A 14,786-nucleotide genomic window follows, 5' to 3' on the forward strand; every position below is an offset into this window, starting at 1 on the left:
TTCAGTGTTTATTATTATTATTATGCTTCGCTCTACAGTATTAATGTATTGTAAAGGGCTATAGTTACTCATATTACAAGGAGCAGCAGCAGCTCTAGGAGTCTCAGCTCAGCGTGATACTCCACTGAGCTGTGTTAGCTTATTATGCTAACTAGCTAGCGTTAGCTACCGAGCTCTGCTACTGTGCTGTGCTTTACCGCATGAACTGGATACCGCCCAGCACTAATTGATCATTGGTTCCTTATTGATTATTATAAAGTGCTTATTTCTCTATTTTTAATCTAATTTCACTTTATTTCTCTGCTCTCATCGTACAGGTGATGTCTGAGTAACTCAAGAATCAAGAGTCTGCCGGGAAAATCCAACTTCTAGCGTGTCGAGAACCTTCTTCACTTCCTTCCTTTAAATTCCCCTCCATCAGCGCTCTGGAGAAGATGCTCAGCGGAGGAGAAGATCTCTACAGAACTTCCTCCAGCTTCCCTCCATCTCCTCACAGTGTGGATCTACAGATCCTCCAGATCCTTAGATCGCTCTTCTGCTTCCTGTGTTCTGCCTCGACCCTCCTCCAGACCGGCGTGGACGTTGCAGGATCCTCAGGAGCGGCAGAGCTCTAATCATGTATCTCCTGTAATAGTATCTGGGGGGGATTCGTTTAAAGGTTTGTTTAAAACCTGTGGATTTAAATCAGCTGTAAAGTCTGATCTGATACTTGAAGATAATGTTTTTTTTCTGTCGTCGTCGCTGTCGAGTTAGCCTTCGGTAAAGTGCTAACCATAGAGACTCTGCTGGATGGTGGACGACCTTTGACCTTTGTATTTAATTTAGGTGAATCTTATGCAAAACGGATGCAAGTGATGTTGCTCTGGGTGAGGCAGGATTGGTGGGTAACGTGCTGATCTCACTGCTTAGTTTTGTAATTGCTTAAGAAAGTAAAATAATAATAAGAATGAAGAATATGGTGATATTTTCTTTTGTTTTTCTTTTTGTCTGTGAAGCTTTAAAACACTAAATCAATCACCTTGTTTTCCAGCATCACTTTAATTTTAAAGAGGCATCTTAATGACCTGACTTGACTCAAGCATCCAAAGATCGTTCTCATCGTCCACCAAATGCTAATGCTAATGCTAATGTCTAAATCTAAATGTCAGCATTAGGTTTTTTAAAGCAGCAGCAGCTTTAATGGCTTATTGGATGATTAGGTTTGGACTCTATGGCTGATATACAGCTCTGTAAAATAATAAGAGACACTTAAAAATGATGAGTTTCTCTGATTTTACCAAATTAAAAACTTTATAGAATAAAACAACAATGTTCATTTTACTCAAATATAAACCTATAAATAGTAAAATCAGAGAAACTGATTCAGAATCTGAAGTGCTCTCTTCATTTTTTACAGATCTGTATATCCGTGTGCTTGGGTTCTGGTTATTTAATTTGGAGATTTTCCACCTGTAGACATCAGAAATGAGAATATCTGGGATGTACAGTGTAATGGCCATTAAAAGAGATGGAGATAGGTTGAATTTGATTTAAAATTGAAGGTGTAAAATTGAATAAATGTGGAATATATAATTGTGAGATGCTGCTACATATAAATAAACATCCCTTATTTGCCTTATCAGATCACGGAGAGGTGAGGAGGCTCAGAGGTTTATCTCCTCTGTTAGCAGGTCCATCATTTGGTTTAAGGGCTAATTATAATAATAATAATAACCATACCTGCACGTACAGTCTTCAAAATAAAAGTCCCACGCAGCCCAGTGCTGTTTAAATGCTGGAATGGGCGGTGTTGATCTAACAGGGTTAAATACTGTATATTTAGCTGAATGGGTGTACACAGAGAGAGCGATGTAAATCTATAATATATATGTATCATATTATAATATATAAGATGCATATATTGTATATGGTATATAAGGAAGTGCACAGATGCGTTTTTAAAAGTTGTATATTTTATTAAAACTGAGGCCGAGCTTTAAAAACTGAAGCTACACAGCAGCACAGTGATGAATCTGAATATCATAAACAGCGTATTAATAAAACTGTAGCCTGGGTTTATATATGTAACGCTACAGCGCCTGAGCTCATCACACACTCCCGGTTCTTCTTTTACTCAGCCTTTCTCTTCATTACACACACCGGAAACATGAAAACCTGAATAAACACAGTCAGATCTGTATAGCATGTACAAACACAAAAAACAATAAAATTCTGTTTGGAAAAACACTGGTTTTAGCTTTTTTATTTTTTATTAGTGTGCATATACAGTATTTCAATCTTTATTTTTGTATAATAATAACAATCTGTAGTTGTGTTTGTGTTTCTCTGTGTATTTTATTATTCTCCTCATTATTTTCACCATGTTCTTCAATACTCAGAACCCATAGGATAGAAAACCAGCGTACAGCAGTGCTGCTGGAGTTTTTAAACACCTCAGTATCACTGCTGCACTGAGAACAGTCCACCATCAGTGCAGTGTGGGGAAGAGATCTACAAGGCATTTAAATGTCTAGATGTTGATTAAACATGGAATTTACTGATGTACAGCTCTGGAAAAAATAAGATAGCACTTAAAAATGAAGAGTTTCTTTGATTTTATCAAATTAAAAACCTCTGGAATATAATCAAGAGGAAGATGGATGATCACAAACCATCAAACCACCAAACTGAACTGCTTGAATTTTTACACCAGGAGTAAAGCAGCATAAAGTTATCCAAAAGCAGTGTGTAAGACTGGTGGAGGAGAACATGATGATAAAGATACATGAAAAAAACTGGGATTAAAAACCAGACAGGGTTATTCCACCAAATATTGATGATTTCTGAACTCTTAAATCTTTATGAATATGAACTTGTTTTGCTTTGCAATGAAGAGCTTTGAAGTTTGATTCAGAAACTAAATCACTACTACTAATAATATTATATAATTATATAATATTACATTTTAAACAGAAATATAAGAGTTTGTTTCTTCCATTTCCATTTGATTTGATTCTCTATTGATTTGCTGCTGAAGTATCTTCTGTTGAAGTGTCCTCAAATGATCTCTGAATTTTTTCTCAGTTAAAATATAAATCGCTGGATTGAGGCAGCAGTGGGAATAAGCCAGCAGCCGAAACACCATCAGTGCAAACTCAAAATTAACATAATAATCATCACATGCTGTAATGTGATCAAACATTAAGGGCTTCAGAAGTGTCATGATGTTATACGGAGCTGAAAACACAAAGAACAGCAGCACCAGGCAGAGCACGAGTCTGATGGATGATCTTATAGAACTGATGTTAGTGCTGTTAGTGGTGTTTGTTAGGAATCTGCTGAAGGTTAGAAGAATTCTTGAGCTGCAAAAACCTGTGACTAAAAAACAGAAAACAAAAATCAGGTTTCTGTAGACTCTGGAGCGGTGCGGTTCAGAGTTCGTGTTCACACAGTTCAGTTTAGTAGAGTTTTCAGAGATTTCCAGAACGACTTCGCTGTACAGTAACTCTGATGATGCTGCTAAAAAGCTCACCACCCAAATAAAGATGGAGATAACTCCAACCTGCTTCACTCTGCTCCACTCAGACTGAGGGTGGAGCACCGCTACGTAGTTCTGAAGAGTCAACACCATCAGGAACATCACGCTTCCACAGAATCCCACAGAAAAGGCGAAGTTCACACTTTTACACATTACGTCCCCAAACCTCCAGCCCCAGACCAAGGAGCTGGACCAGAACGGGAGTCCGAGTGTGAAGATCAGGTCGGATACGGCCAGGTTAAAGATACAGATGTTGGGGATTGATTTAAGGCTCTCGTAAAGCCCGAGAATCACCAGAACCATCGAGTTTCCCAGAAGACTAAAGACGAACACGACGGAGAAGATCACAGGAACTGTGATAATCACATATTCAGAGGAACAATCCACAATCAGTTCCTCATAATCAAATTCATAATCATATTCAGATGAGTCCAGCGTGGCTTCTATTGTTTTGTCTGTAAAGCAAAAAAAGAAGACAAATTAAAAATGATTGTTTATGTTCAATCAACCAATAAGATTCATTTCTCACTTTATATCTGTATGAATGAATGGAAATGATAGATTATAGGAATTGGTGCAGCTTTTCTGTAAAAAGGAAGTCAGTCTTTTAAGTCTTAATTAGTGAAACTAGATAAACTTTCGTTCAACCTCAAATCCAAAGAAATGTTAGGATAGTTGGGGGAAAAAATACTGTATGAAAAACAAACAAACAACTAAACAAACAAAAAAATGATTTTACCAAACTAAAAAGCTCTGGAATATAATCAAGAGGAAGATGGATGATCACAAACCATCAAACCACCAAACTGAACTGCTTGAATTTTTGCACCAGGAGTAAAGCAGCATAAAGTTATCCAAAAGCAGTGTGTAAGACTGGTGGAGGAAGAGAACATGATGCCAAGATGCATGATAAAAACTGTGATTAAAAACCTTAAATGTAAGATTTAGGTATGTAATATCAGGCAGAAAATTGAAAAATAGAAAAAAATGCTGGCCTGTTTAGAGGTTAAATAAATTGAATTAAATACTTACACATTTTATTTATTGTTGTTGTGTCTAATACTAGACTGAAGAGAATGAAGAGAATAGTGAAGGTGAGGGAAAGCCTTTTCCAGAAGATCTTCCGTCAGGATATCCTGATGTTCTTCAGTTTAGTCACAAAGTGTTTAAAGAGAGTTTTAGACTCAGTTTTAGTTCAGTAGATCTACATCATGTTTGTTTCTAGAAAATCCTAGAATAGTGAATATCCTTTCTGGGAAGTTAAAGAAGAACTTCAGAAACCTGAGCTGAAGTTTCAATAGTCACACAAAAAACACAACTTCTGCTGAAAAGAAGAAGCTGCATGTTTCACTATTACTCATTAAATTCCCTCACCATCAAACAGTGTGAGCTCTGACTTTACTTTAACTGCAAGATGGAGCACTTTAAGTAGTGAACACAGTGTTTAAAAACTCCAGCAGCACTGCTGTATCTGATCCACTCACTGTACCACCAGCACAATGTCATTACTTTTTATTCTATTTTATACAGTAGGCCTATTTACTACAAACCCTGGGCTCTGAGTGGTCCAGCAGTCTAAAGCGCTGCCACTATGATCAGGAGATCGCTGTAGTATGTTCGAATCCTACTCATGCAGCTTGCCATCAGCTGCTAGAGCCCTGAGAGAGTACAGTTGGCCTTGCTCTCTCTCTGGGTGGGTACAGTACAGTAGATGGTGCTCTCTCTTTCCCCTCATCACTCCTAGGGTGATGTGGATCAGCACAAGGCTGCGTCTGTGAGCTGATGTATCAGAACCGAGTCGCTGCACTTTCCTCTGAAAGTCTAACTTTACATGTGGTCTTAACCCTCCTGTTGTGAGAGCATCACTAGTGATAGGGGGAGTCCTAATGAGAGGGTTGGGTAATTGGCTGTGTAAATTGGGGAGAAAATGGGGGAAAAAATTCTACAAACAAGTAAAAGTACAACCCTTATTCCATAAAGTAAAATATGCAGAAAAATAAATAAAAACAGAATTCAATGATTTAAAAATCTTATATAGAGACACATTATATTCACCAAGGACATTCTCAAACGTATAATTTCTTAATAAGCATTGTTTAGCTTTAGATTTAGAACATTTCAAAAATGTTTAAACATGGTCTTTTCTATTATTGAGACAAAACCCTTGTCGAGCACTTAAAACTTTACTGCACAAAATGAAAATTTATGTTAACCCTATTCAGAAGTGGCGTCAGATTATCTGTGTTTGGAGGCTTGGATGGCCTATTATACAGTGGAAATGTGTATTGTAGACTGATTATTCAGTATTTCAGATCGTTTTTTGAAGAAATAATATCATATGCACCAGGAAAAAGACGAAAACGAACATCCAGACAGTTATAACTACTAATAACAACCCACGCTGCTTTCAGAACAACTACAACACTTTTTTCCAGAAATATCCATAAATTTTTCAGCAAGATTTGGGCTGATTTTACAGAATCTCTGAGGGTTTTTTTTTTCCAGATTGGAGAAAAAAAGAATAGAATGAGCAAAAATGAACAAACCCTCCAGCAGTCTCATAAGAGTTCTGTAATCCTTACCTGAAAAGACTGATGCTGTTATTCAGGCAAGACTGACATCTTACCAAGTATTAGAAAAGAAATGATGGATGTGATTTATTTTCTCTTTATTTATTTATTTATTTATTTTTTTGGTCTGGGGAGTTTATAGAAGTTTTTATATTAAATAGTAATATAATCTGTTTGTTGGGGACTGTTTTTCAGACTTCTCTCCAGTTTAAAGGCCTTTATAATTGAGTTTAATAATGTGCAACATCATCATTACATGACCTCAGGCTTCAGCAGCGCTGGAGAGGATGAGAAAGCGTATATTTAGTTGGTTGTGTGAGAAATGCAGAACTCAGGTAGCTGGATATGCAGTAAGTGAAGTGAAAGCTCTGAGGTTCTGAGGTCAGTACTCAGTTTAGACTCATTTAGAGATTGCACGTGGCATTATTTTCACGAGACTAAAGCCGCAGTAAGGAATGCTGGTGTTAGTCATCGTTTAGCAGAAGTTTTGACCTTACATTACACAGCCAAAACATTAAAACCACTGAGTTTGGAGTTTAACTACACTATATGAACAAAAGCATTGAGACAGCTGCTTTTTATTTAATTTACCACCAAATCAAGGGTATTATTTATTTTGTTGGTGTTGCTGTGAGGATCTGATTGCATTCAGTGACAAGAGCATTAGTAGGGATGTAGAGTGATTAATTCAACTATCAATCAAGTATCAATCAGGTATTGGAACACTGATCAAATATGCTCAAATATTTGCACTTAAAATGTATTAGGTAGTAAACGAACAGTCAGTATTGGAAGTTGCTATGTTGATTTTAATAAACACTAGGGACCCAGTGGCACTGGAACCCATGCATGCCCATACTACCACCACCATGTTTTAAAGCAGCTTTGTTTCGAGCCCTTCCAAACCTTCTCCATACAGGCTGATCTTAGTGTTATCTCTCCAAATAACGCTGTTACAGGACTGAGCTGGCTTCTTTAGATGTTTTTTTGGTAAAGTATAATAAGGACTTTCTATTAATAATCTGCAGCTCATAGTTTACGCTTTTTATTTGCTCCCATTAAGCTTTCTGTTTATGTTAGACTGAGATCCTAATACACCTCCTCTCTGGAGAGTTGATTTGGACACCTCTATGTTCATATGTGCACAGTGTAATAATGACGATGCCGAAACAATATTTTGATAAGTTCTGATTCAGATAAACCATTGAGGTCATTGAAATCATTTTAATTGTTCACATTAAAATCCTGCTGGAACAAAAAATGTTTCATACTAAATCTGGACACATTTGGTAATGTAATAGTAAATTCTGTCTGCTTATATTATTAACAGGTGTAAACTCTGAGAGAGAGAGAAAGAAAAAGAGAGAAAGAAAAAAGAGAGAAAGAGAGAGAGAGTTGTAGGTAAAAGTTCATCCGTCTTTCTGCCATCCTCTCTGTCTCTCTCTCTTTCTTTCTCTTTCTCTCTCTCTATCTTTCTCTTTCTCTCTCTCTCTCTCAGTACAGTGGTGCTGTTGCTATGAGGGATGCAGGCTACCGCTGGCTGCCCTCTGATTGGCCGTCACGCTGCGCAGCCCCAGCCAATCAGCGCGAGGTCCGCTTTAACGGGCATTAAAGATATCGCATCCAGCGCTGTGTGCGCGGATTATGTAATTCGGATTTTTTTTCCGTTAGAACGGATCTCGGTAACCGTTAACCGTGGCAGGAGCGCACGGACAGGCGCCCCGGTCTGGCTCCGGTTCGTGCTGGGCGCCGTGCAGTGCCGTGTGCAGCAGGCCGGCGCTCCGGTTAGAGACGGCGCGGGGAGACAAGATGGAGACGGGCGGAGATGCGGGGCTCAGCGGCCGCCGCGGCGGAGGAGGAGCGGGGCGGCGGGAGTGAGGCGGCGGGGCGGTGAGTGTACCGAGGCGGCGGGACGGTGGGAGACTCCGCCGCTTGGGCTGTTTGTCCTTCGGCCAGGTAGCTAACTAGTTAACCTAGCTTAGCTAATGCTAACATTAGTTAACTTAGCTAACCCAGCAGCTGCGCACAGCAACAGCCTGACTGGAGCGGCTCTGCTAATGCTAGGCTAACTAACGGCTCTGCACCAGCAGCGTTACTAACATAGCCATAACATAGCTTAGCCTAGCCTAGCCTAGCTTTACTAATATGGATAACTAACGCTATTCTACAGCTTACAGACTGAAAAGACGCGTTTAGAGAACTAGTTAGCTTAGCTAACCAGCTAAATAGCCAACCAGCTAACCTAGCTAACTAGGTAAACAAGTCTGTCAGATATTAATTTAACCCTATTCATAATAAATAAGATAAATTAGCTTAATTTTAAATGATTAGCTACATAAAGTATGCACCTTTATCTTCTGTTATTTCTGTAACGTAAATCTGCAGAAAACAGAAATACATTTATAATAATAGTCCACATATTTGTTTGAATGTGGAAAAGTTTTTTTCTTTGTGGAAACCAAACATTAACCCTGCCTCTCAGGGATTTGTTATGTTATGTATGAAAATATTATACAAAATAATGTGTTGCAATGCAAATGTGTTAAATGTGAAAAAAGGCATATCACTTTGTTTATAAATTAAAAACTGAAGTTGTTAGTAAAAAATAATAATCTAAATTGTAATCCTGAGTCGCTCCAGCACTGAAAACTGAGCATGTGATTGTAGTACAAAAAAAGAAAAATCAGGCTGTGAACAAAAGAACCAGACAGAAATTGATAGCTGTGTATATATGAAGCATCATATTATTTTTTAGTTGATAATAACAGTATTTTCTATCTCTTTCTTTCGTTCTTTGAATATCTCATCCAGATGACTGTGGCAGCACTTCTAAAGATCTGCATCTTTCTGCAGGTAAGTGTCCTGTAATGAACCCCATGAGTTGAATGGGTTAATCATAGATAATAAAGCAGGTACAATTAGGAACGCATATTTACATAGGGGTTGTATCTGTGCTGGTAATTGATTTTTAATTAACGGATAGTAATCACAGCTTCCATAGCTGATAGAATCATAAAACACAATCATTTGATTTTCATCAAGGCGGCCGGTGCACAATCTGGATATTCAAAGCATTGCATTGCACTTAATTGACCAAATTGTTCTTGTGTGCAACCAAAGGGTTGCCAAATAATTATTGGAGTTTCTTCTATTATTATTAATAACAAAACTATAAGCCTACAGTTCAAAAGTATATAATAGAAACTGAAGAATGCTTTTCATTTTATACTTTTTTAAAAGTCAGCTCACTAAAACCTCCTCTCTTCTCCCCCAGACTTCCTGACTGTAAGGAGGCAGCGAGGGGGTGTTGGATCGTGTTGCTCCAGCAGCAGTCGTGGAGGAGGAGGAGGAGCGGCTGTTCCGGTGGCGCCACGCCCTTCTGCAGGGTATGGAGTACCACAGCACGGGGACCCTGCCGGTCCTGGGCAGACCCCGCTACTGTCCTGGAGCCAACAGTGCCAGCAGCTACATCTGCCAGAACGGCCACTGCTGCGGAGAGACCGGCTGCTGCACCTACTACTACGAGCTGTGGTGTGAGTATTGGCTGATTATATTTCACACAGTGTTGCATTACAGAGCCACTATACCTTAAACCATAAGTTTTTTTCCTTTAAAGTAATGAAACATACCAGTCCTAACCTTTAAAAAAGCTTTTAGTGTAGTAATGTGCTATAGGTGTGGATAATGCTACATTTCCCCTCCCAAACTACCTCAGCTTAAATCAGTGGGTTTAGTTACCCTTTAAAGTGAGTATCAGTATCTGTATCTATGCTATTATGCTGTTATTCTATCAATATTATTATTAATCACAATAATTTCACTTGTACAGCGCCTTTCTAGAAACCCAAGGACACTTTAAAATCATGTTTTACACTCAGTACTTATCCACACACACAAACACACCGGTGAGAAGCGGCAGCCAATCATGCACAGCATACTCACAACCTGAAACAACCGTCCACCTGGAGGAGGACTGCGACAGGCACTTGACCCAAGAGTTGACCCAGCAATGTGTCACAATACATATCTGGGCACACACGTATACTTACACCAGCACACATATGCATTAACATCAGGGCAATTTAGAGTATCCAAATATAAGAACTATATATCGTCTAATAAAAATCATGACAGGCCTTATACTTTATTATACTGTTATTGTGCTGCTATATTGTAGTTGTTTCAGTGTGGTAAAAAATAGTAGAATTTTAGAAGCACATTTTTGTGATAAAATGTTATGTTTTAAACTAAAAAAAAAAAAAAAAAAAATTAATAAATAAAAAAAACGTAACAGACAACTGTTTATAGAGAAAAGATGGATATTTACATGTAAATCATTTGTATGGCTATTTAGTACTTGCTTATTTTGTGATAGTTTTTTATTTTTGATGCTGTTGTTTCAATAATAATAATAAAAAAACAATTGTAAAAAAAAAAAAAAAGTTACAGCTTAAGTGTTCTTTCTTTTTGCTTTTGCTGAACTGCCAAAGTATCGGAAAAAAATCTAAAAACCTCAGTATCGGCAAATACTAAAAAAATCAGGATATCCCTGTATATGATATATTGTACAAGCGTGTGTTTACAGGTGTGTGTGTGTGTGTGTGTGTTATCTGTGTGCTGCAGGGTTTTGGTTGTTATGGAGCGTGCTGATCCTGTTCAGCTGTTGCTGTGCTTATCGGCACAGGCAGGCTAAGCAGCGAGTGCAGCAGCAGCAGCGGCAGAGAGAGATCAACCTGATGGCCTACCACGGAGCCTGCAGCTACCCATCCTCCATGCTGGACCTCAGTACGCTCTCTTTCATCTCTCTCTTTACTTCTCTTTCAGATTTCCTCCTTCAGCCTCTCTGTGTTTCTCTCTGCCTCTCAGTTCAGTTCAGTTCAATGACGTCTTTAAGGAGCAAAAATTTGAAAAGTCTAGTCTAGTTTCTAACAATTATAATAAAGTGCCAATAAAGTTGTTGAAACAAGTTCCAAATAAAATAATATCTCATGGTGACAGTATAAAAAATGGATTATTATATATTATGTTGGCTGTTGATTAAATATTTGCAAATATATATTTGTAATTTTTGGTTACAGTTTTTTCAGTTATCGGTATCAAACTAATAAGTATCGTATCAGTACCGGAAATTTTAAATCAGTGCCCAGCTGTAGTTTATATAATTATGGCAAATAAAAATGATTGGGGCAAAAATAACCGTACATCGTTTTGGGCTGGAAATTAATAGATGCACTTTTTCCTCCCTTATTTTTTTAAGTAAACGATGCATTTCTCCACTTAATCCTTAATAGCAGATTAGAACATAATCATAACCTCATAATCGTTTATTAGTAATTAACCTTGTGACTCTTCTTCATTGGCAGGTTTCCTCGCCTCGCTCAAACTGCCGTCCTATGAAGAAGTAGCAGCCCAGCCCAGCACCCCGCCCCCACCCTACAGCTCGGTAGCGTACCCGCGAGGCTCCTCCCACCCCGGCCCGAGTCACATGCTGTCCTCCCAGAGCTCCGACAACTACACCAGCTGCTCCTGTGACTCCTGCTGTCCATCATCCCCCTGTAGCTCCTCCCCTTCCTCTGCCCAGCTCACGGACGAGACCGACACTAGCCACACCTCCACACCTTCCCACAGCGAAGCTCCGCCCATCAACTCCGCCCCTGAATTCGCCCAATCGAGTGCAGCCACGGAGAGCCACGGCGAGACTGTTTCCACTCCGCCCCACTCGTTCCACGAGGCTGGAGCCAATCCGGTGCTGAGCAGGGCAGAGGGAATGGAGGCGGAGCTGTCGGACTCCGCCTCTTTAGACTGCAATGGCAACAGGACCGTTAAAACCGTTAAAACAGTTACAACGGTTGAAACCGTTAAAACAGTTAAAATCAGTCAAACCATTTACAGCAGCAACAACAACAAGATCAATGCAGAGGAGACCACAACGTGTAATGAAACCCCCAACAACACAACTCACACTGCTATCACCACTCACACTAGTGCAAATAACACTAGTGCAAATAGTGCTGAAAACTGTAACGTTATCAACGTGGTTCAGACTTCTAACAGCACCAGCCCGACCAGTCCCATCTCCACAGACCTGCACCTTGTTCAGCCACCCAGCAACACAACCCAAAGTGTTGCTCCAGCCTCCCAGCCGTCTCTCACCGTCCCCACCCCGTCCTCTCCTTCACTGTCTCCTTCTCCCGTCTCCCTTACGTCCCCCTCTACTCCTTCACTCCCTCCTCTGTTATTCCCCCTCTCCGATCCTCTGGGGGCGCTCTCACAGCAGCAGAGCTCCCCAACCAACAGCCCTCCCGCTCCTCCCCCGCCGCCGCCTCAGTCTCCTCCCAGACCTGTGCTCTTCTCCCCGGACTTCCTGGAACCGGAGCGCCGGGATTCGGCCGTCTGCGACCTGGACGTGGACCAGACGCACTTCCAGCAGCGCCGCCTGACCGGAGACTCCGGAATCGAGGTGTGCCGCTGTCGCATCGACCGAGAGGGGGACGAGGACGAGGAAGACGAGGAACGGGGGGATCCTTTGGAGGTGGGGGCGACCGCTGTGCCGATATCGATCGATAGCCTACACGACAGTGCCGACTGCCTGATCCGAGCCCAGCTGGCTCCGCCTCCTGCTGCAGGGGAGGGGTTGGGGGAGTGGCCGGACACGTGCAGCTCCGCCCCCTCTGCGCCGGCGAAGGCTGAAGCGGTGGTCATAGCCATGGAGAGCATTTGACAGACAGACAGACAGACAGACGGGATGTTAGAAAATGTTAGCTGTTGTTAGAAAGAATCCATAGTTACAGGGTGAAGCAGAGTGCGGGGAATTATTGAGCGCTGCGCCACGCTGCGAATTTATCCGGCGCTGCGCCACGCTGAGGAGTTGCATTAAGTTTCGAGAGCCGGCAAATGTGGAACGTGAAACGTGGAACATGCATCGTGTACGTGGATTTCCCAGAGCTCTGGAGATTAGATTGAAGGATTAGCAAACAGACAACAGGCAGCAGTCGTGAAAAACAAACCAGGTCAACTATTAAACTGGATTAGGATCATAGGATCAGTGGTATAGGTAAAAATGTAGCTCGACAGCATAAGAGGGTTCTCTCTCTCTCTTTCTCTTTTCTTGTGTGTCTTTCTCTTCCTCTCGCCTTGTCTCTCTCTCTCTCTCTCTCTCTCTCTCTCGTTCTCTCTTGGTTTTGAGAGAGTAATGAAGTAAATGAAATGAAATCTCTGAAATGTTCTCCGGAGCTTTAACACAAAGCCAGATTTCTCCGAAGATGAATGAACTGGAGAAACCAGAGCCTCGGACTCTCTCTGTTAAAAACAGCTGGACCTGACCCTAAACTACACACACACACACACACACACGTACAGTTACTGTTGTGTATGAGCTTGTGTGTGATGTGGGACGATGGTACTACAAACGATCGTACGTCTGTACTAAACAGCGCCAGTTGCTCTTCTGGCCCCATGTGTGAACACTGATTCTGTATTCTGTAGCAACATTCATCTCTCTCTCTTTCTCTCTCTCTCTCTCTCTCTCTCTCTTTCCCCCTGTTCCCTGCTTTTATTGTAGCCTCTAGCACAGGACCGTAGAGTCCTGTAGTGTGGAGTGTTTGTACGCTTTGATAGACGATGAAGCTGCTTGAAATGCTCATGGTTCAAACAATGCCAACAGTAAAGATGCAATAACACCAAACACACACTAGTTGTTAACTGTCCCGTGTGCCTCTGGGTAATGTAGTTGTTCACGCCAGGTCCAGGCCGCCATCGCCGCTAACTGCGCTCGGTGTTAACTGGAGCTTACAGCCGAATGTAAAAAAGGTTCTTCACAGGTTCACGCGAAAACCCAACACAAAACAGCATTTTTTTTAGAACACCGTCCAAAAAACACAGAGACGGCCTCATCCTCGTTCTCATTTTTTCCAGTGTTTTAGAACACCAGCTTGGCCAAACAGATGCTGCATCTCAAACACGACAGAAGAAGAAGAAAAAATACAACCTCAGGACATTGTTTCTGTTTTTTTCGTTCGTGATTTTTATTAAACATTTTGTTACGTCTTAATGTGGAAACATTGAAAAAAAAACAGAAAACAAACAAAAAAAATCAAACAAAACGCATTTCTCACTTGTTGACATCAAAGCAGTCTTAAAAGACTTAACCAATGTAACAACGTTCAATTTCTACGTCGAACTGCTAATGTCCACAAAGATTAATATATATATATAAAAATATATGAAATATACATATGAATATATATGTATGTAGGTTCAGATGATCTATATATATATATATAAAATACATATACATATATATATATAGAGATATATATGCTCTCTGTGAAATGATATATAAAAATATATATATATTTTCTAAGCATGCCATTTGCCATTTGGAGTGCATCACAGTGCTGGTGGAACTGGTGTAAAATATAATAATCGGAGGCCAAGGGATTGATTGATTGATTGGTCGATTGATTGATTGTGTGTATTGACACTAGTGTTACTATAACATCCAGTTCCAGTTGCGTTACTATGGCGTTATCATGGTGCTGCCGTGGCGTTACTATGACAACCTTCTCTAGTCTGAGCAATAGAGTATGTTTGATGTTCATGTGAGACTGTGAAAGGTGTGCAGATGTTATTCTCAATGACTTCAACACTAAAAAGAGTCGAGTGAAAACTCCGCCTCCTCGTTTCTCTTTTGCGTGGGT

At 40.4% G+C, this 14,786-nt stretch overlaps 3 protein-coding genes across 15 annotated transcripts in view; 2 read left to right on the top strand and 1 right to left on the bottom strand.

Annotated features, from left to right (window-relative positions):
• Positions 1-2,226, top strand: part of map7b (microtubule-associated protein 7b) — a 33,867-nt gene extending 31,641 nt beyond the window's left edge. For all 12 annotated transcript variants that reach the window (XM_022677015.2, XM_049463029.1, XM_022677007.2 and 9 more), the window contains one exon: positions 318-2,226. In XM_022677015.2, the coding sequence (XP_022532736.2) occupies positions 318-332 (15 nt within the window). In that variant the 3' untranslated portion in view covers positions 333-2,226. The remainder of the gene's footprint in view (positions 1-317) is intronic.
• A 718-nt stretch (positions 2,227-2,944) lies between these two features.
• LOC103025739 (chemokine XC receptor 1-like) lies at positions 2,945-4,039 on the bottom strand. Its single transcript, XM_049462942.1, has 2 exons — positions 4,027-4,039; positions 2,945-3,972 (listed from the first exon to the last, which is right to left on the bottom strand). Exons 1-2 carry the CDS (start codon positions 4,037-4,039, stop codon positions 2,945-2,947), a joined length of 1,041 nt encoding a protein of 346 aa, XP_049318899.1.
• Positions 4,040-7,663: 3,624 nt separating this feature from the next.
• Positions 7,664-14,755, top strand: si:ch73-290k24.6 (uncharacterized). Of its 2 annotated transcripts, none has more exons than XM_007237849.4 (5): positions 7,664-7,977; positions 8,899-8,940; positions 9,362-9,620; positions 10,711-10,872; positions 11,451-14,755. In XM_007237849.4, the coding sequence occupies exons 3-5, from the start codon at positions 9,476-9,478 to the stop codon at positions 12,806-12,808; spliced, it is 1,665 nt and encodes a 554-aa protein (XP_007237911.3). In that variant the 5' UTR covers positions 7,664-7,977; positions 8,899-8,940; positions 9,362-9,475; the 3' UTR covers positions 12,809-14,755. The 2 variants fall into 2 exon arrangements, with proteins under 2 accessions (XP_007237911.3, XP_022532742.2); XM_022677021.2 differs by lacking the exon at positions 7,664-7,977 and adding an exon at positions 8,019-8,043.
• Positions 14,756-14,786: the final 31 nt, after the last annotated feature.

The sequence above is a fragment of the Astyanax mexicanus genome, chromosome 13 (genome assembly GCF_023375975.1).
Source record: "Astyanax mexicanus isolate ESR-SI-001 chromosome 13, AstMex3_surface, whole genome shotgun sequence".
NCBI lineage: Eukaryota > Metazoa > Chordata > Actinopteri > Characiformes > Acestrorhamphidae > Astyanax > Astyanax mexicanus.